The 20,321-nt window shown below is 40.7% G+C and overlaps 2 protein-coding genes across 2 annotated transcripts; one reads left to right on the forward strand and one right to left on the reverse strand.

Moving 5' to 3' along the window:
- Nucleotides 1-658: 658 nt before the first annotated feature.
- insig2 (insulin induced gene 2) lies at nt 659-6,670 on the reverse strand. The gene is made up of 6 exons (XM_066659386.1): nt 6,544-6,670; nt 5,236-5,561; nt 4,409-4,533; nt 3,972-4,138; nt 3,208-3,307; nt 659-3,090 (listed from the first exon to the last, which is right to left on the reverse strand). The coding sequence occupies exons 2-6, from the start codon at nt 5,480-5,482 to the stop codon at nt 3,049-3,051; spliced, it is 681 nt and encodes a 226-aa protein (XP_066515483.1). The 5' UTR covers nt 5,483-5,561; nt 6,544-6,670; the 3' UTR covers nt 659-3,048.
- A 1,359-nt stretch (nt 6,671-8,029) lies between these two features.
- On the forward strand, nt 8,030-20,274 carry ccdc93 (coiled-coil domain containing 93). The gene is made up of 23 exons (XM_066659389.1): nt 8,030-8,159; nt 8,637-8,750; nt 9,173-9,267; nt 9,353-9,464; nt 9,920-10,018; nt 10,180-10,236; nt 13,364-13,464; nt 14,157-14,193; nt 14,300-14,398; nt 14,599-14,649; nt 14,853-14,939; nt 16,104-16,217; nt 16,506-16,568; nt 16,758-16,831; nt 16,976-17,057; nt 17,672-17,746; nt 18,205-18,276; nt 18,364-18,472; nt 18,654-18,736; nt 18,920-18,957; nt 19,249-19,333; nt 19,453-19,566; nt 19,833-20,274. Exons 1-23 carry the CDS (start codon nt 8,076-8,078, stop codon nt 19,887-19,889), a joined length of 1,902 nt encoding a protein of 633 aa, XP_066515486.1. The 5' UTR covers nt 8,030-8,075; the 3' UTR covers nt 19,890-20,274.
- Nucleotides 20,275-20,321: the final 47 nt, after the last annotated feature.

The following is a 20,321-nucleotide window of genomic DNA, read 5'->3' on the forward strand; positions in this document are numbered from 1 at the left end:
AATGGTAAAAGCCGGTGTTATATATTTTTAAGACCATTCTTCTGGTCTTTTAAAAGATGGATTTCTGCTGCAGGACCATGAACCAGACGTAATATGACCTAGAATTACATACGCACACATGCATTAATGCCACAAGGGAATATATTTACCTACAAGCTCATGGTTACACTGATCTCACAACAGGAAGAACATATGCTTATTACTTTTAAACATCTATCCAATAGAAGAAAAGCTGAGGGACATTAATATTGGACAGTGCTTTAAGTCATACGGCTAACAGAGGAACTGTGCTTGGAACTCTGGGTAGGCTCAGGACCCACCACGACAATGATCAAGAAGAAGCGGTTACAGAAGACGAATGAAAATAAATTATGGACCCTACTCTCCCCGCACCGTCTGGACAAGAGCTTTCTCACTGGGTACAGATTACGGCAGAACACATGCATGTGTAGAGCCTGCTCTCACACTGTCAGCAGTATAAATTTTCATGAAGAATTCTCCATGGTGACTCAGTGCCCTGCATTTGTTCCACTGCTATGTAACTATGCAGAACCACTCCTGGACAAGCTGTTACATGGATTAAAAACATAAGTTTACAGTTCTTTTTTAAATGAAGCATTTACCAGACACCACTGGCTTCATCAGGGTATTGAACACGTTAAAACAAATATAAATAAACACCATCAAAAACAGCCAAATACAATAAAAACCATTTTATTTAATAACAGAACCGGTACATTACCCAGTCAAATGCTGTAATGTGAATGTAAATCTGTAGAAAACCCTGCGACTCCAGTTTTCACTTCTTTTGAACCATAACCTGAATTTATACAGCACTTCTGGCTGCGTTTTATAGCACATTGGTCCAGTTTTCCATGCACTGTCCTGAACAGTCACTATTAAACACAAGATGTCCTGGACTGAGTTACTTTAAGAACCAGTCCCTAAAGCCTCACAGATAACTGTATGAAGAATGGGAAGAAAAAGAAATTTACATAAACTCTTTTCCCCCTTAAAACTGTATACATTGTGGCAGGCATTTACTTACAAAAGTCGTTTTTATAAGTCTGTGTTGTGACCATACCATAATATTCAATAACATTTTGTCCTCATAATACTTGAAAAATAATGTCTAGTTTTCCAGTTACTGTGCATTCCCCTTTATTTATTTTTTTTATCTTATTTGAATTAAAAAGACTGGAAGTCATTTAACAAATAAGATACATGCCTTTCTTCACTGCAAATCAGAGCTAGAGAAAAACTCCCACTTTTCTTCAGTTTAATTCAAGATAATAAGGAGCATAAACATTTTTCAGAAGTACAGTACTGTGCACAAGTTTTAGGCATCAGAAATTATGAGATTTAAAAAGATAAATAATAATTATATATATATATATATATATATATATATATTTTACTGTGCTTATATATATAGAATATATTATACAAGCACCACACTTACTGAGAATGTATTAGTTTAAATATATATAATTATGCTAGGTGCAGGGCGGCACGGTGGTGCAGCAGGTAGTGGCGCAGTCACACAGCTCCAGGGACCAGGAGGTTGTGGGTTCGATTCCCGCTCCGGGTGACTGTCTGTGAGGAGTTGGTGTGTTCTCCCAGTGTCCGCGTGGGTTTCCTCCGGGTGCTCCGGTTTCTTCCCATGATCCAAAAACACACGTTGGTAGGTGGATTGGCGACTCAAAAGTGTCCGTAGGTGTGTGTGTGTGTGTCTGTGTTGCCCTGTGAAGGACTGGCGTCCCCTCCAGGATGTATTCCCACCTTGCGCCCAATGGTTCCTGGTAGGCTCTGGACCCACTGCGACCCTGAACTGGATAAGCGGTTACAGATAATGAATGAATGAATGAATAATTATGCTAGGTGCCTAAGACTTCTGCACAGTACGGTACATGCTCCAGCTGTTCCCTTTAAAAGCACTGAAATATAAACCGCTTTGACAAAGATACCTGCAATTTTAAGGCTGCGGCAAAGATCAATGATAAATCTAGCTTCACTTAGATTATTTAAGCTTTTGTTTTGAAGGCGCATAATTCTAGGAGGAGATTACATACGATAATCCATTTTAATGTGGATGGGGAAACTTGTATTATTAGGAATTAAATAAATACAGGTTAGTCTCAGTCTTTTGCATGTCTGGTGGTATGTGAGAAACAGAACACACTGCAGCTGTGTGCGTGTGCGTGAGAGAGACATTTAACAAGACAAAGCACAAGCTGATTGTGTTTCTATCAGTGGAATGATGAAAGGCTAGAATGAACTGTCAAAAAGTCAACAACAGTAGTGTGGCTGTGCACTGTGTTAATACACACATGATGTAACACTGACTGTGCTTATGCTTGTGTGCTAGTAAGAGTAAAAGAAATGGCTGCAGGTGATTTAGTGACAAACACTGTAAATGTTGAGCTGTACTGTAGTTTCACTGCTTTCTGCAGAAAGCAAAAATAACTGAATGGAATGAGCATTATTAATTTAAATTTCTAATCCTTTAGTTTTTCCTGGCATGTAAAAAGTGTGTGATTGCAACGGAACTCAACGTTAAAGTATATTACTGTACTGTCTTTCTATGAACTCTAGTTCACATAAGTGCACGTGTTTTTTTTGTAGTTCATGTTCCCACTGCGGCCAGCAGCACTCTTAGAGAGAATGACCACAACAGCAAATAAGAGTCGGGCACATAACACAAAGATGGGTAATGAGTGAGTGATCCAGAAAGCACGGATCAGAGACAATTTGGCACATCACAGCCAAAGTGTGTCAATGGCCCTGGTCAGGATAGTTTAATGCCTTTTCACAAACTCGAAGGCTGAAGCCAGAGGGCAGAAAGGTTTCGGTCATTCTGAGCCTCATCTTCTTTCAGTTCTGAAGAATATGCTGGCAGTCAATGAGTAAGCACCAGTCGTCACACTGTCCCACCTTAAAGTCTCTTCTCCATCTGCTTTAAGAGTTCATCCATGTACATCTGTGAAGGTTTGTGCATGTTTCCCATATTTTGCACCATTTCTTCCTACTCGTAATGCAGTAAGAGGTTTAGTCCTGATGAGTCTTTTCTTGAACAAGTTTACACTCATACTAAACACAAAAAAAAAAAAAAAAAGAAAGGAGGAGGTGGAAGGGGAGAGAATAGAATTACTAAACAGTAAATGATATTTAGGTTTGGACGTACTGCATGTCTGTGTGCAGACTTACAAGAGCAAGTTGTCGTCCTATATTGCCCATGGTTATCACACCAGCAAAGAAAATGCAGGGTAGCCAAGAGCGGATGTACAGAAAGTCTGGGGATGTGTACCTGTGCATAAAATAATAATTACATACACACAACATAAATAAAGCTTAGAATATAAATGTTCCCTGAAAAACAGAAACCCATGCTTAGGCAGTCGGTACCAACAATGCAGCCAGGGTAAGAGACAGCTGGATCTAAACTCCACCCTCTAATCAATAAGCAGTGAAACATTGTGAGGGTTGGGTTGGATAAGAAATTGTGTAAGCAGTAGCGGGAGGGATTTTTACCACAGTGTAGTTAAAAAGTTTATCAGAAGAGTGTGGATATTCTCTGCCAGGTACAATAAGCCATTCCACAAAAACACACTGATAATAAACAATATTTTGCACATCTGTAATACAATAAGTGTATTATATAAATGTGCAAACTATCAGTTTATTCTCAGCATGTCGCTTTCCATCTATCAACATAACCATTTTAAAAGCCTGTTTGTTTCAGTCCAACTCTGTTCGTGTGCAAATGGGATTGAAATTTAACAGAACCTGTGGAGTCTTGTTGTGGGTTTGGCTCAGGTACAGGTTTTTAAATTTCATGCCCACGCAGATTCCCTAACCCTACAGTAATAAATGTTACATTTTTGTAGAAAGTAGCTCCTTATTTTTATTTCTACTTTATAAATATTGGGGTATCTGCGTAGGGAGACAGCAAGAAACATTGTGATACTCACTGAAACACTCCATTGTAGACCAGGAGCTGTGTGGCAAGAGTTGCAAGCAGTGCAATGGCAACTCCAAGGCCAAAACCACTACGAGACCGATCAAAAGTCCACCACAAACCCACTGACAATGCGGCCAATGTCAGAGAGAGCTGCACATTATTCGCAAAGTCCACTTTCTGACAGTTGGGTCAAAGAAAATACACTGCATGGTTTTATATTATTTATGCATACATTTCACACTTTCTTCTGTCCATTATTTATTTAGAAAATGTCTATATTAGGTCATTCTTTTGTGTTTTCCCAACATTTAGGTGTTTTCCTGTACACTCCTTTGACCGCAGGGGGAACAAAGTCTCAGGCAACTTTCTGGGGGCCTTGGTGTAGTGTGTGTGAATGACGAGAGAGCAATGTAAATACGCTGCTTTCATGAGGTGAGAGAAGGATACAGCACTGGCATGATTAATGCCAACAAATACAGCCACACAGCGCATCACACTGGACCACTCGCGCTTTAGTTTATGAGGCTCCCCCAGACGCCTGTCTATACATGGATACAGCAGCCCTATCAAAGCTTAGGAGACAAAGTGAGAGGAAAAAGAGAATAAGCTTATAAACTGACAAAGAACACAACACTTAATACATAACATGATTGGCTGAGGTATTACAGAAATTGACAAAAATAGCTGAATAAAATGCTTGTAAAAAGGCTTCAGTATCCAATATTCTACTCTTTTTTTAACACATTTTTGGGAAATTATCACCATGCAATCATAATGTCACATTAAAAACTGTTATTAAGCCTATGATACATTTCTCAAGCTGTGTTAGATACAATAGGATTTCTATGTAATGAAACATGGTTCTTTAAGTATGGATATGAACCTAGTTTACCTTCTGTTTATTAGGAAAATAACATAAGAGGAATCAAACTGATAATTAGCTCAAACACCGTGGCCGTGGCAGATTCCGGCACAATATTATACACCAAAATCATACATAACCTGTAAATGCTTAAAATGTAGTAGAGCAACTACAGTAATAGTGGCACTGACATTGCAGAAATAAATATGATGTGAAGTCTGACATGCTGCATTTAGAGTTAGAAATAAGATCCAGATACACAACTGTCTAACTCTTAAACCAGTTGAAACGCAAGCATTTTCTTAACAAGTTCTCCATTTCCCCAGTTCCCAGGAACCAAAACCTGCTCTGACATGAGCACTGGAATGCTGTTTTGGAGACTAGATATAAAAGGTGTATTTTGAAGTGTTACCTGAGGCTGTGCCACAGCAGGGCGGAACCCACCAAGCTGAAGAGAAGATGCTACTGATGACATCAGGAGGGAATAGGGTGACATTACGCTGTACCTGCAGCAGGTTAAGCACCAAAGCTAGAAACACTCCCACGCCAAACAGCATGGCCCCTCGTATTAGCAGGTTAGTTGTGCGGTTTGTAATCACACTGATGTAGGGGCCCTGTCTGGCCGTCCCATTACTGCTCAATCTGGTAGCCTCGGACATGGTTGGTGTGAAGTTGCAAAATCCACAGAATCTACAACTACTCACTTTGCCACAGCTGTCAGCTGAGCTCACACCACACCTGCAAAACAAACAGATGTTCAGCATACTCCCTACATGTAATAATGTATGGTAGTGAGATTCAAAAAATAAAAACAAAACCAGTACTCGCTTTACTGTACTCGTCTTGAATGCTTAAATCATTTTAGAATATAAGAAAATAAATAAATGAAATAAAACCATACTACACTTGTCTCAAAATTAGTGCTGTACAATTTGTCATTTTACATTAAATCACGATTTGAAAAAAAAATGCAGTTTTTAAATACAGCTCTAAAGTGGAGAAATGTTACCGACATATACAGTTTCTACACTGACAGGTCATTAACTCTTAATATAAGCAGTTGGTTAAAAACATGTCCATAAACATTTAAATCAGCCTTTCAGCTGCTGGAGTAGGAGTAACTAGATTCTGGAAATTAAATAATCGAGGTGACGCGAATGTCGATTATTTGGTTTATGTCAAAACTATATCATGAGAATGTAATTTCGGAGAAGAACCAGCTGTGTTTCTGGCTAAACACCAGACCCTCAATATTTCTCTAGGCCACCTCATCAAAAAGCGGAGGCCTTTTAAGGATCCCCTACAGCAAACATTAGCCCCATGTGGATAACTAGCCACACGCCACCTAACAACTTTCACGCTTGTCATACAAAACTGTTTTGAGCTTCAAATAAAATGATCTACCGGTACAGATAAAACACAGCTGCGTTAATTCATGTCACGGCTTGGCTCACAACTGAGCTATCTCATGAAACTCACTTCTTTTGCCAATTAACATTTCCACCTTAAAAATGGTGCCACACGTTCAATCTGCCACTAACGTAACTTTGCGCCAGAATGGAACTGCACCACCGTTTAAGGTGGAACGGAGACTTGCAAAGAAAGCAGTTTGAGCTTGCTAACAGCTTAATATTTCCTGTCTCACGTACACTCCCAAAGCCACTGTTGGAAACCACATAGCATCGTTTTCATTAAAACAATTAAAGACCAAATCACCCACCATTCTGAAGTACTTTATCAGAAGGGAAAGCAAATTCGCTCAAGAGCACCACAATATCCGCTAAGCTAACCTGCTAACGTCAGCTTTATTTACAATCTCACTCCAGAACAAAGGCTCCACCCCCCAGCACCACTGCTGCGCTCTTATTGGCTGAAATTAAAGGCCAATGACATGACTGAGCGGTGACGTAATTAAAATTAATATTATCATTATAAGGCTTATAGCAGTGTCTGGCGCAGCAAACTACGAGGAAAGCAAGTTTCAACTGAAGATGGATTATTACAATGTACCAATTGTAAAACGTTACATTTATTTGTGTATTACTAATAAGTTTTTTTTTTCCTGAAATTTGGTCTCTTTTTGGACTTTTCTCTTTTTGGGGTTTTCTATGGCCTTGTAGTTAATCATTTAATGAACTAACAATATTAGACTAGATTCTGAAAGATCAGTCTTATCTGCTCTCTCTCGGTCAACAAAGTGAAATAAGGTGAAGGTATTCCTCCCATCCCATCCATTATCTGTAACCCTTATCCAATTCAGGGTCATGGTGGGTCCAGAGCCTACCTGGAATTATTGGGCGCAAGGCGGGAATACACCCTGGAGGGGGCGCCAGTCTTTCACAGGGCAACACACATACGGACACTTTTGAGTCGCCAATCAACCTGCCAACGTGTGTTTTTGGACTGTGGGAGAAACCGGAGCACCCGGAGGAAACCCATGCAGACACAGGGAGAACACACCAACTTCTTACAGACAGTCACCCGGAGGAAACCCACGCAGACACAGGGAGAACACACCAACTCCTTACAGACAGTCACCCGGAGGAAACCCACGCAGACACAGGGAGAACACACCAACTCCCTACAGACAGTCACCCGGAGCGGGAATCGAACCCACAACCTCCAGGTCCCTGGAGCTGTGTGACGCTACCTGCTGCGCCACCGTGCCTCCTCCCACTAATGTTATATAGGCTCACCTGCAAGTTTTAGTCACCCCGGTTAAGAGCGCTACTCTTTTTTTCGTCCGTGGACACAGGACGCCGCCTACAGGACGCTGTATGCAGTAAATTTTGGATGGTGGACTTTTCTCTGTCCAGCAGTGTCAATAGGTTTTAAAACTACAGCAGCACTGCTGTGTCCAATCCAGTCATACCAGCACAACACAAAAGCGTTTTTATTCGTCGTGATATTTTTTCTGAAGGAAAATAATGTGTTTTCTGAATTTGTGTAGTACAGCGTTGTTTCCATCCCAGCATATGACTGCTGTTTTTAAAAAGGCAACATACGCTGTGCCACTGTGTTAAGAGAATAAACCAGGTGTCAGCAGCATAGTCGTTGGACTCTGAGGGTCTCCACTGATAATTTGTTGAAGGTAACCGTTGAAACTTAGCTATCGAACTTTACACTAATTCAGGGCCCTTTGACTGTTTTCCGTTATTTTCGGACAGTGTTGTGAGCGCCCTCCGGTGTCTGTCCGGTTCCTTTACACAGACACACGTGACCTGCATCCGTCATGTGACATCACGCAGCAACATGGCGGCTACCTCTGTGTTTCAGAGAGTGAGAACTGGGTCTAAAATCGGCGTTCAGTACGATCAGGAGGGCAATATCATCCAGGTAAACACCAGGGTATAAAGAACAACTCTGTGGGGCAGCTCGACCTGATTATCTTTACCGTCATTTCTGATGTCAGCGCTAATAATGTAGCACTGCGCTAAAAATACACTATACAATTTATTTACAGAGTGCAGATTAAACTTACCACTATGCAGTAAACTTTAAGTTAGCTACATCCTGTTTTCGTTATTCTTGTTCGAATGTTCCTGGCGTCCAGATGCATTAATTGTGTAATGGGACTATGACAACATTTAAGGTGGAACTGAACGAAAAACAATTCGTTTACATTTTCCACAATGTAAAAATGTAAATAAGAAGTTTACCCAAGCCTCTAAGAAGCCTAACCCTCCCTCCCGCTCTCTATGAGTGTTTTACCAAATAAAATCTGGGCATTTGTTCCAAATATGAATATTTGAGTTTCACCCCTAATAATACTCCCAGGTAAAGTCAGAGTTGAACAACGCTGTTGTTGTACAGGTGGAGACACGTGAAGATGAGGAGCAGAGCATCAAGCTTGCTGAAATCCTGGAGCTGCTGCTGGCAGCGGGTTATTTTCGAGCTCGCATTAAAGGTCTCTCTCCATTTGATAAGGTACTGGTATATCAGAGTAGTGATTCATGATCACCCCGTCATACACATGCAGACATGCAGCTCCATGGTCTTGGGGTTGTGGGTTTGAGCTTGTGTCACTGCCTCTGAGAAGTTTGGAGTGTTTGTGCTGTGTCTGCTTGGGTTCCTGTCAGCTGCTCTGGTGCAAAAACACACATTGGTAGGTGAATTGGCTTTACAAAATTGACATAGGTGTGAATGTATGAGAGTGTGTTGACCTGTGATGAACTGGCACCCTGTCCAGTGTGTATTCCTGCCCTACGCCCAGTGATCCTGGGTAGTCTCCGTAGCCCACTGTGACCCCTGAACTAGATTAGTGGTTACACTCAATGAATGAATGAACAAATGAATGATTTTCTTTTATTTCTGATTTATTTACCTGCCTGGTTTTAATCCTCTGACAGGTGGTTGGAGGGATGACCTGGTGTATCACAACATGCAGTTTTGACATAGACGTGGATTTGCTTTTCCAAGAAAATTCCACCATTGGTCAGAAGATGTAAGTTGGATACAATGCACTAAAAGTGTGTACAGTTTTGGAGGAATGTCCTATGTCATTAGAAGCACAATGTTTTTATTTTCAGAGCTTTGACAGAGAAGATAGTTTCTGTGCTGCCAAAAATGAAGTGCCCTCATAGACTCGAGCCCCATCAGATCCAGGGTCTTGACTTCATTCACATCTTCCCTGTCATACAGGTGAACACACCTGCAGTCTTATGTACACACACACACACACACACGCACACACAGAGTGTCTAATCGTGAATTGTGATTCACCACAAATGTCCAGTGTGATTTAAGGACTCTAAAAGTTCAGTGTGGATGGCTTGTCACTGTGTTCCATGGCTGAATGTGAAATGAGGAGCTACTGCAAATTGCAGCAGTAATTTATTTTAAATTTAGAACATTTTAATGACAACAGTTAATGATTTAATATTGTTAAACGGTATGGTGCAGATTTTTCACATATTTTAAAGCAATAGTCTAAAAGATCTTTATTACAAGAACATGTGAAGAAATTAGCATAGTTCTTTATTCTTATGTTATTAAGCTCTGTACATCAATAACGAAGAAATTTATTTTCTGAAATACAATGTGCAGAGTTGTTTTTTTACTCTAAAAGTGAACTAACAATTGTCTGTTTCCTGCAGTGGCTGGTGAAGAGAGCGATAGAGACTCGGGAGGAAATGGGAGATTATGTGCGTTCCTACTCCATCTCTCAGTTCCAGAAAACACACACCTTTCCGGAGGTGAGAGCACATGGCACAGGTTTACAAGGGTAATGTAAAATACAAGGTTTAATATATATCTACAAGAAGGGACTCTTACTGATTACTGATTTGATTAAGCAAATATGCTCTTCTGCATTTGAGTAAGTGTTTTTATTTATTTTTATTTTGGTCTGTTTCAGGATGAGGAGTTCACACAGAGGAAACAGAAAGCAGTGAAAACAGTAGTGGAAGTGTCTGTGAGTACCATATTGCAGCTTTGCGCTGTATGTGAGATATTTGTAAATTCGTTAAGAGTTGCTCTTCCGGTATTATTAGACTCATTGATGTTGTATGTGGGGTGGGCTGCTAACAAACTGCTTATTTTTTTTAAGCGTGCTGTCAGTAATACCAATTTGATGCACTTTAATGCACATAGTAATTTACCGTGTTAATATTTTATGAATGCTAATGAGTCAATTTATCAAATTTGGCCACAATTCCTCCCGCAATTCACTCTTACTACAGAGCCTAGTGATGCATTTGCGGACACACACACACACACTCTCTCACACACACACACACTCACTCAGACACACACACACACTCACTCAGACACACACATACACACTCACTCACTCAGACACACACATACACAGACACACACACACTCACACAGACACACACACACACACACACACACACAGTGCTTCTGTTTAATCCAGAGAAATGTAACAAGAGCCACGGTATCATGCATAACAACACCAGAAACACACACACAAAAAATGGAGCATATTCCTGTTTTATTTAATTTGATTTATTTATTTATATGAAACATTGTAAATTAACAGTCCAGCTTCACTGTGCTATAATGCTGTATTTGAGCCTCTGAGCTGAAAATACTGACCCTCGACACGCCCACAGACGACGTCACGGTTCACACTCAAAACCTACACTTCTTCAGTTGTGGGCCAAAAGCCTGACCTGGTGAGGGCTATTAATAGCATTGATAAATGTTTCCCAGAGAAGCTGAAACTGTGGTGTCTGCAGTTTGGCTTACTGCCTCTCATTAAATGGCTGCAGACAGTTTATGATTTTCTAATCACAGAAGTGGAGAGGATGGGAAGGGTCATGAACAAGGCTATAAGGAAGTGGCTATGGGTGCTGTGGTGTTTCAGTAGTTTGGCATGGAATGGGAGAGAAGTGCTGGCGCTACCACTCACAAGTTTAGCTGAGGAATATAAATGTCATCACTAGATGATTTTGTTAGGATCTAAGAATGCTGTGGTAAAAGCAGCAGCGGAAATCACAAAAACAGGAAAGAAGTGGAATCTTGGCACTGCGGTGCAGGTAGGTTTGAGTTCATTAGAGCTAAGGGATGTGATTGGTCAAGTGCAATGCAGAAGAGCATTGCAGGTCTACATGGAGACATAATCAGGCGCTAAGGGTTTTATTGTGTTTGCTGGACAGCAAACACCTAGAGGTTAATGCATTGCCAAGTGGTTAGGTTTGTGCGTGAGGGGGAAAATCATCAGTGGCATGTGCAGGCTTTTAATATTAGTAAATGGGGTGAAGAGCATGACTGGATGATGTAGGTAATTTATTTTATAGAGTTAACAGTTACATTGGAGGATGCAGTACATGAAGCTTTCAACAGGAAGAAACTGAAGTACACAGATTTGGAGGCTGTGGTGACTGAGTGCGAGTAGCAAGCATTTGTAAGACCAGTGGAAATAGGTGTTAGGGGATTTGAAGCCAAGTCTGCTATATCCCTGCTTGTTCAGTTGGGCATCGGGGGAAAGAAACTAAGGGCAGCTGTGAAGGAGTTATCAGAAGTAGCTGAAAGCTTGTAGATAAGGAAAGCACAGAATAGTTGGGAAAATATACTGTAAATGTGTTACAGGTACGTGGAGGACAGGGCAGGTGAGTGGGGTGCTGTGTTTTGTTATTGAGGTTGTTTGTGATGTATTACGTAAAGTTTACTTGGAACGGGTGGCACTGGGCATGCATTAACAGTGCCAGTGGGGCTTAGTCTTAGTCACCAGGGAGGCCAGTGTGGATTTATGGTTGTTTATGTTTAAGGGAATGTGTAAATCTGGCTTGGAGTGGGTCTGGGTCTGGGGATGAGCCTTCCTGAGGTGTCATGGGCTTAATTTAGTGAAACACTGAAGAGGGAAAGTGCCTACTTGATGTTCCCAGTGAAGAGTTAGCTGTGCAGGGACTGAGTTGGGTACACATGGGCTGGGCCAAATGAGTAACCTTGAGTGTTAGGTTTAGCTGTTTGTTGATCAGATCACCAGCCACAGCACCCCTAGTGGTTTGGGTTAGGATTTAAATGGCCAAAGATTATTACAGAGCTGCTGAGGTTACTGGTAGGAGGAGTGTGGGGCGGGCCCTAAGTGAAACTCTAATGGATATGCATAGGATATTTTACTTTTATCCTGTGCATAATTACAATTCAAATAAAAAAATTGTAGAGTGGCCCAGTGGCCTAGCAGGTAGTGTCGCAGTCGCACAGCTCCAGGGACCTTTTCCGGGTGACTGTCTGTGAGAAGTGAGGTTTGTTCTCCCTGTGTCTGCGTGGGTTTCCTCCGGGTGACTGTCTGTGAGGAGTGTGGTGTGTTCTCCCTGTGTCTGCGTGGGTTTCCTACGGGTGACTGTCTGTGAGGAGTGTGGTGTGTTCTCCCTGTGTCTGCATGGGTTTCCTCCGGGTGAATGTCTGTGAGGAGTGTGGTGTGTTCTCCCTGTGTCTGCGTGGGTTTCCTACGGGTGACTGTCTGTGAGGAGTGTGGTGTGTTCTCCCTGTGTCTGCGTGGGTTTCCTACGGGTGACTGTCTGTGAGGAGTGTGGTGTGTTCTCCCTGTGTCTGCGTGGGTTTCCTACGGGTGACTGTCTGTGAGGAGTTGGTGTGTTCTCCCTGTGTCTGCGTGGGTTTCCTACGGGTGACTGTCTGTGAGTAGTGTGTTCTCCCTGTGTCTGCATGGGTTTCCTCCGGGTGCTCTGGTTTCCTCCCACAGTCCAAAAACACACATTGGTAGGTGGATTGGTGGCTCAAAAGTGACCGTAGGTGTGAGTGAATGTGTGTTGCCCTGTGAAGGACTGGCGCCCCCTCCAGGGTGTATTCCCGCCTTGCGCCCAATGATTCCAGGTAGACTCTGGACCCACCGCGACCCTGAACTGGATAAGCGGATTCAAAAATAGTAAAGTAAAAAAAAATTTATTCTAGCCAGTTTGTCATGCATATTTTACTTGCTAAAATACAGGGACGTATAAACCTTTTAAATGTATTTTTGTGATTATGTTTTTAATTGGACATTACTAATAAAAATGCAATTCCATTGTGTTGATGCTTTTGTTGATTCTTTGTGTGTGTGTGTGTGTGTTTAGGAAGTTTATGCTCCTCAGCGGCGATATAAAAGGCAGGCTGATGCGGGAGAGTTGCTGGATGAGGAGTCCAGGGTTCATTCTACCCTGCTGGAATATGGAAGGTAACACACACTCACTAACACCTGCAGAACACAAACACACAAGCCTTTTAAGAGTGTGATGTGTAACACACAGGTAAAATGTTATTGTACAGTCTGTCCTTTTATCACCTTTCAATTCTCTTTTGTGTTTCATCATGTCACTCATCCTCTGCCAACTCTTTTAAAGAAACTTGTTGATGAGTGATGCACACGTAGTCCATAATGTCCTTTCAGAGACCAGTTTTCTGACCTGGACATTACCTCTCATTACATTCTGTTCTCCTCTTTTCACATTTTCCTCTTCTTTCTATCTCCTCTCCATTAGTCCATGCTTAACTGTTTTCTTCTACCTGCAGTAAGTATGTGTGTGAATACAGATACTCAAGGAAACATCAGATATTGAGTCCTAGCTTAAAGACTTATTGGATGCGGCTTTCTTTAGGCATGATGTGTGTGATGTGCCGACTACAAATAAAGAATCAAATGTATGGTAATTTGGTGGTTTTTGTTTTTTTTCTTTTTGACAATGCATTTTTCCAGTTGAAATATGTTCTAAAGCAGCATGAAGGCTTTATTTGTGTGTGTGTTTTTTGTTTGATTGTTTGCTTTATTTATTTACTCATTTTTTGTAGCTGGAACATCTGTTTAGCTAAAAAGAAATCCCTTGATCCATGATTTTCTAAGCTCCCCCCTTCCTTTTGTTTTTCTTCCAGACGCTATGGATTTAGCAAACACTCTAAACCAGACAAAGTGAGTATTATGCCCTGTTTCAATGTTTCAAGATATCTGATCATGATTATATCATTCAGTGAAGCATAAATAGTTAAGAAATAACTGAAGTGTCTTTGTTTGACAGGCAGAAGAGAAGAAGATGTTATTGGCCCAGGGTGCTCAGAGCATTCCCCCTGGCATGGTTGAAGTGTCAGAAGAGGAGGATCTCCAAGCAGCTGAGGAGGTTAGCCACATGGCCATAGTGATCGTGCCTTGATTGCAAATAGCTTCATGTGACCCATGAAATAAAATATATGCCTGTTACAGAAATGAAATGATTTTGTAGCATGGACCAGCTTTTTAGCATCATCTTAGTCAAAAACATCATTACATAACATGTTATTTTTCTCCTTGCTAACTCTGACATAACTATTTTCCCTGCAGCTCAGAATCAAAGCCCTGATGACTGGCATGGCTGCTATGGCATCTGATGAGGTACAGTGAGCTTCATAGCTCATCTCACAAGATTAGATTCAATAATGCTCTATGAACACTCCCACAAAGGAAATACTATTTTTTACAACACTCGAGGATATTTATTTACAATATTGAAGTGACGACTGTGAAGATCTTGACTGGATATGAAGTACGTAGCGCTGGACGTTTGCCATAATTTTCTATACTTGTGTTATTTGCAGGGAAGATTAACGGCTAGCACAGTTGGCCAGATTGTGGGCTTGCAGTCTGAAGAAATAAAGCAGATTGCTTTTGAGTACGCTGAGAAGGTAAGTAACCTAGTCGCGGTCTTCATATACAGTACCCATCAAAAGTTTGGCCACATCTCATTAGTCATTGGTGGAATAAAGCCAGTCACTGTGTTCATTCAAACGTGTACCAGCCCCTACCTCAGCACAACCCAAGTTATGGTCTCAATCACATTAAGAACGGGAGCAGTTCTACAAATTAACTCTTGACAGTTGTTCACTGAAAACCATTCCTGGTGACGACCTCATGAAGCTGATTTAGAGAACGCAGAGTGTGTGCAAAGCTCTCATCAAAGCAAAAGGTTACTACTTTGAAGAATCTAAAGTAAACATATTGTGGTTTGTTTAACCCTTTTTTGGTTTACTACATAATTCCATACGTTCCTTCATAGATTTAATGTCTTCCATATTAATTTACAATGTAGAAAATAATAAGAAACAAAGAAAAACCATTGAATGAGATGATGTTCCAACTATTGACTGATCCTGTACATTCACAATATGTGGAAAATGGCCCAAAACAAAGGAAACCCTCCCTGAGTGGGGTACTGTATAAAAAATGCAGACTCATTTGACCAAAAAGACTGTGTGAAATCAAGTATATCATTAGGGAATATCATGCCTCCCCCTTTGTTGCAGTAACAGCTTTTACTCATCTTTGAGTACTTTATTCAAGATTAGAATATTACTGTGTGGATTTGATAATGTTAAGCCACATCGGTGAGCTCAGGTACTTATGATTGATGGTGACTTGTAGATCATAAAAAACACTCCTTCTCATCCCAAGTGTACTGGATGGTCCATCACTCCTGACAGTGAATTCCACCACTTACCATCACTGGCGGGGTTGGGGGGTGGTGGGAGGGTGGCATGAGACCTTAGGCATGTGTGTAGCCGATCTGACGTATTATTGCTAACGATAGCACTTTCCTGTGTATATTGTTTTACTGTGTACAGGTGAACTGTCAGTAATGTGTTCACTTTAAAGTAGTGGAAGTTGCTCAAAAGAAGAGGTGTTTAGAAACATTTGGACATACAGTGTACCTTTAGCTCTACTTAGTAGTTTAATAAAGTGGAACATTATGATATCCCTGTTTAATTTATGTACTTCATTGGTCTTTAATTTGAAGTTGATTTTTAGTGTGTGTGTGTTGTCAACGTGTCTTATGTTTTGTTTGACCACAGGCAGAGCGCTGTGCAGAGGATCGTCCAGAGAGGTATGGGCCAGTACAGCAGCATCGTCGCATGGTTGTATCACTCAACAAACAGATACAACAGAGGACCAAAGAGCTGGAAGAGGTGAGATTTACACTCAGTGACCGGTTTATTAGAAATGCATTTTAACACTCATCAGATTATGATCATTCATGGCTCTGTACAATTATTGAGAGTCATCATCTATCAGTTCAATGATCAGCTTCTGAAAACAGAACAGCTCTCTTTTTGGATATTAGGTGCTTTGAGTAAAATGAAGAGTAAATGTACACAAACAAAAGTGTGATTGAAGTAGCAGTGTTTTTTTTTTGGCTGGTATATAGTTTGGTTTTATTGAACTTCAATCTGGATATGTGATATATTGTGTTTCAGATGCAGGCCAAGCAGCAAGAAGTACGAGCAGCCTGTGAGGAGGCCAAGAGCAAACTAACTGAGGTACTATAATGAATGCAGTTAAATTGTTCATGATGCAGCTGTTGATCTTTACATATGTGAGTTAAAGACCAGTGTGATAAGAGAATGTAGGCCCTGATGACCAGATTGACAGAGAGATTGGAGAGCTTCAGAGGAAGATGCTGCTGTAGCTGATAGTAATAACTGTGTGGATACATATTGTGTGTTTAGGCTACAGAGATGAGTGAGCAGCTAGAGAAGGAACTCAGTTCTCTGGCAGATGTGGAAGCTCAGGCAGACTCTGGGTGAATATCTTTCCTCCATGTGCTTTAGAGATGATGTGTTGGCATTTTTAGACTTTAACGTCACTATATAAAAAACACCAGTATTTATTTATTTTCTAAAATTCTTTCTTGTAGTGCACTAAAACAGTTTGTTTTTCCCTGCAGTCTGCTGGAGAAACTGCGTGCTCTGGTGGCAATGAACGAGAATCTGAAACATCAGGAGCAGGAGTTCCGCACACATTGCCGAGTGCGTTACTACAGACACTTCCTTTACAGCAATGGTTAAGACCTTACTGGTTAGCCCCTGTCCTGTAGATTTTGATGGCAAATGATCAGTTCATAAACAACCACTTTTTGAGCTGAAGTGTGTGTGTGAGTGTGTTTGAGCAGGAAATAAAAAACATTTAAATCAGGATGAGGAGTACTTCAGAACATTGGATTTTTGATATTTTATATTGCTGAAGTGCAGCAGGTAGTGTCGCTGTCACACAGCTCCAGCGACCTGGAGGTTGAGGGTTTAAGCCCTACTCCAGGTTACTGATTGTGAGGAGTGTGGTGTGTTCTCTCCGTGTCCATTTGGGTTTCCTCCCACAGTCCAAAAACACACGTTGGTAGGTGGATTGGCGACTCAACAGTGTCCGTAGGTGTGAGTGAATGTGTGTGTTGCCCTGTGAAGGACTGGCGTCCCCTATTCACGCCGTGCGCCCAATGATTCCAGGTACATATTGTGTAATTTAATTAAGTACATAGTTTTTATGCATAAAGTTTTTTTTAAATAGTATTTATCTGTGCAAATTAATTTAAAAAAAGCATCTGTTCATTTTGAGCAGCAGTAGAATAATTCAGTTTATTTATCTTTAGGAGGAGATGGCACGGCTGCAACAAAGTATTGAAGACCTGAAGATAGAGTTTGGCGATGAGGCCGATGATCAGAAGGTGCTTAACAAATGATTTTACCATTGATTAAAGGAACACTAGGTAAGGATTTTTACTTTAGTGCCTACCCCTAGTGAAGTTAATCATATTGCCGTGTACTGAAATCATTGGGGATGGGGGTGGTTCCTACCCTCCTCCAAAAGATACATAGTGCAGTTTCTGCAGTGCTGAGCCTGAAGTAGCAATGACAGAGCCTGTACCCTCCCCAGTACAGGTCAGTGGAGCATCGCAGTCATTTTGAAGCTGTAATTTTAAGTTTAAATGTATTACATAGTGTTCCTTTAAGTCGGTTTATTTATTTAGCAAGTTTTTAAAAAAAAAATTGACAGTATGACATATTTGAATATCATCAGATGTATCAACAGTATGTGTATTTGTGTTTATCATGTTGTTGTCTAAAGAATATTTATCTCATTATTTGTTATATATCCATGTCCAACTTTACACCTTGGTTTTAGGAGAGGAGTCGACTGATAGATCAGCAGTACAACACAGACCGGGAAAAACTACAGAAGATCCGTCTGCTGATGGTACAGTTGAATTTAAAAAGCCCACACTGCATTGACCATGAAAACTGCGTGAGGACTCTGACTCAGAGTGTGTGTGTGTCTGTGCAGGCTCGGCGGAACAGGGAGATTGCCATTCTACAGAGAAAGATTGATGAGGTGCCAAGCAGAGCTGAGCTCACACAGTACCAGAAACGCTTCATTGAACTCTACAGCCAAGGTGTGTGTGTGGGCATCTTGTAACGTCCCCATATTTATTTTACTAACATAATGCCACTATCAGAACAAAGCCTCATATCTCAAAAATAAATATATGTTTTTGTAACAAGATTCTGGATCACTATTGGTAGTATATTTGACATAAAATTTGATTACAACGAGTCAACTATTTCTCCCAATAGTCTCTGCAACACACAAAGAAACCAAACAGTTCTTCACCCTCTACAATACCCTGGATGACAAGAAGGTGTATCTGGAGAAGGAGGTACCACAATGTTTTCAGTATTAAAATAAAAACTGTCTTTAATATTTACATTGATTTAAAAATCTGACTGTTAAAATAATCAGGTTTCAGCAGAGCATTGTTTTTTTTAAATAAGTGTCTAGTTGAGTGAACAACAACTTGACTCTTCTGGACATTTGTGTGAACATGAACTTGATTTTTCAGGTGAATTTGCTGAACTCCATCCACGATAACTTCCAACAGTGAGTATGAATGGAAACCAGGGCAGAGTACCTTTGCCAGTTTACCCCCCACCCAGCTGTAAGACCTCACATGTTTATTCTGGTTTACAGCATCTGGCAGGGTTATGATAGCAGTGTAGTTGGAACTAGAGCCTTAAAGTAGAAGTAACATTCATCAGCTACTAATCCTGGCAGATGTATCTCGCACCGGTACACAATGACTTGTAACTTAAAAAACGGATCTTAATTAGTAATAATGAATAATGAATGGACTGTGGAGTCGGTTAATCTACTGTCTGTGTTTGCTTTCAGGGCCATGGCATCATCAGGAGCTAAAGAGCAGTTCCTCAGACAGATGGAACAAATTGTGGAAGGAATCAAACAGAATCGAATAAAGGTGTGTGACAAATGGATAAAGTTAAACAAAAGAAAAACACCACACACACACACGTGTTGTATTTAAATCCAAACATTAATTCGTTCACTGCTCTTATATTTTACCTGATGCTTGTTTAGATGGAAAAGAAAAAACAAGAAAATAAGATGAGAAGGGATCAGTTGAATGATGATTATCTGGAACTGCTGGACAAGCAGAGACTCTACTTCAAAACTGTTAAAGACTTCAAAGAGGTGAGAATGACAATGGTTTTAGGACCTGCCCTCTGTGTTCAATAATTAATTTGTAGCTTACATTCACTATCAGATTTTAGTAGTGTACAGCAATGCAAGAGTAACATTTTGTAACATCTGGATCATGCCCCCGTCAAGATACTTCCCTGAAACAATATCTGAATCAGAGATATTTAAATGTAAACCTACACCTATCTAGTTACTGATTTTAACATCTTTTAAATTGTATTTTATAATAAATATTGTTCACTTATTCTTTCCCACAGGAATGCCGCAAGAATGAAATGCTGTTGTCTAAACTAAGGGCGAAGGGGGCATCCTAATGATGATTGTCCATTTCCGAAGCTTCTCAAAGTATGAACCTGTGGTCCTGCAGATTCAGTTTCCATAAACTTGTATTCCAGTGTGAGTTCAGTCCGTCGATATACGTGTCCCCCCTCAAGCCAGTGGGGGCTAAGAGGATGGATTAAATTCACGTTTTTACATTTTCTTTTGGCCCATTTGTGGTCTGCATTAGTTGTTAAAGCATTGTCTAATATATAACCATTTTTATGAGCCACCATGACACTCAAGACATTCTCATGCAAAACCATGCACCTGTAAACCTTAAACATAAATGTGTATCTACTTATCCTCTCTGTACTACATCTGTAATAGTATTATGCATTGAAATAAACGATTATCTGCTTCAACAGCTTCATAGACACTGAAACCTCACCCCATAACCTCTGGACAGCTACTGTGCTTCAAAAACG

This window comes from Hoplias malabaricus, unplaced genomic scaffold (assembly GCF_029633855.1).
Source record: "Hoplias malabaricus isolate fHopMal1 unplaced genomic scaffold, fHopMal1.hap1 scaffold_215, whole genome shotgun sequence".
In the NCBI taxonomy this organism is placed as follows: Eukaryota; Metazoa; Chordata; class Actinopteri; order Characiformes; family Erythrinidae; genus Hoplias; species Hoplias malabaricus.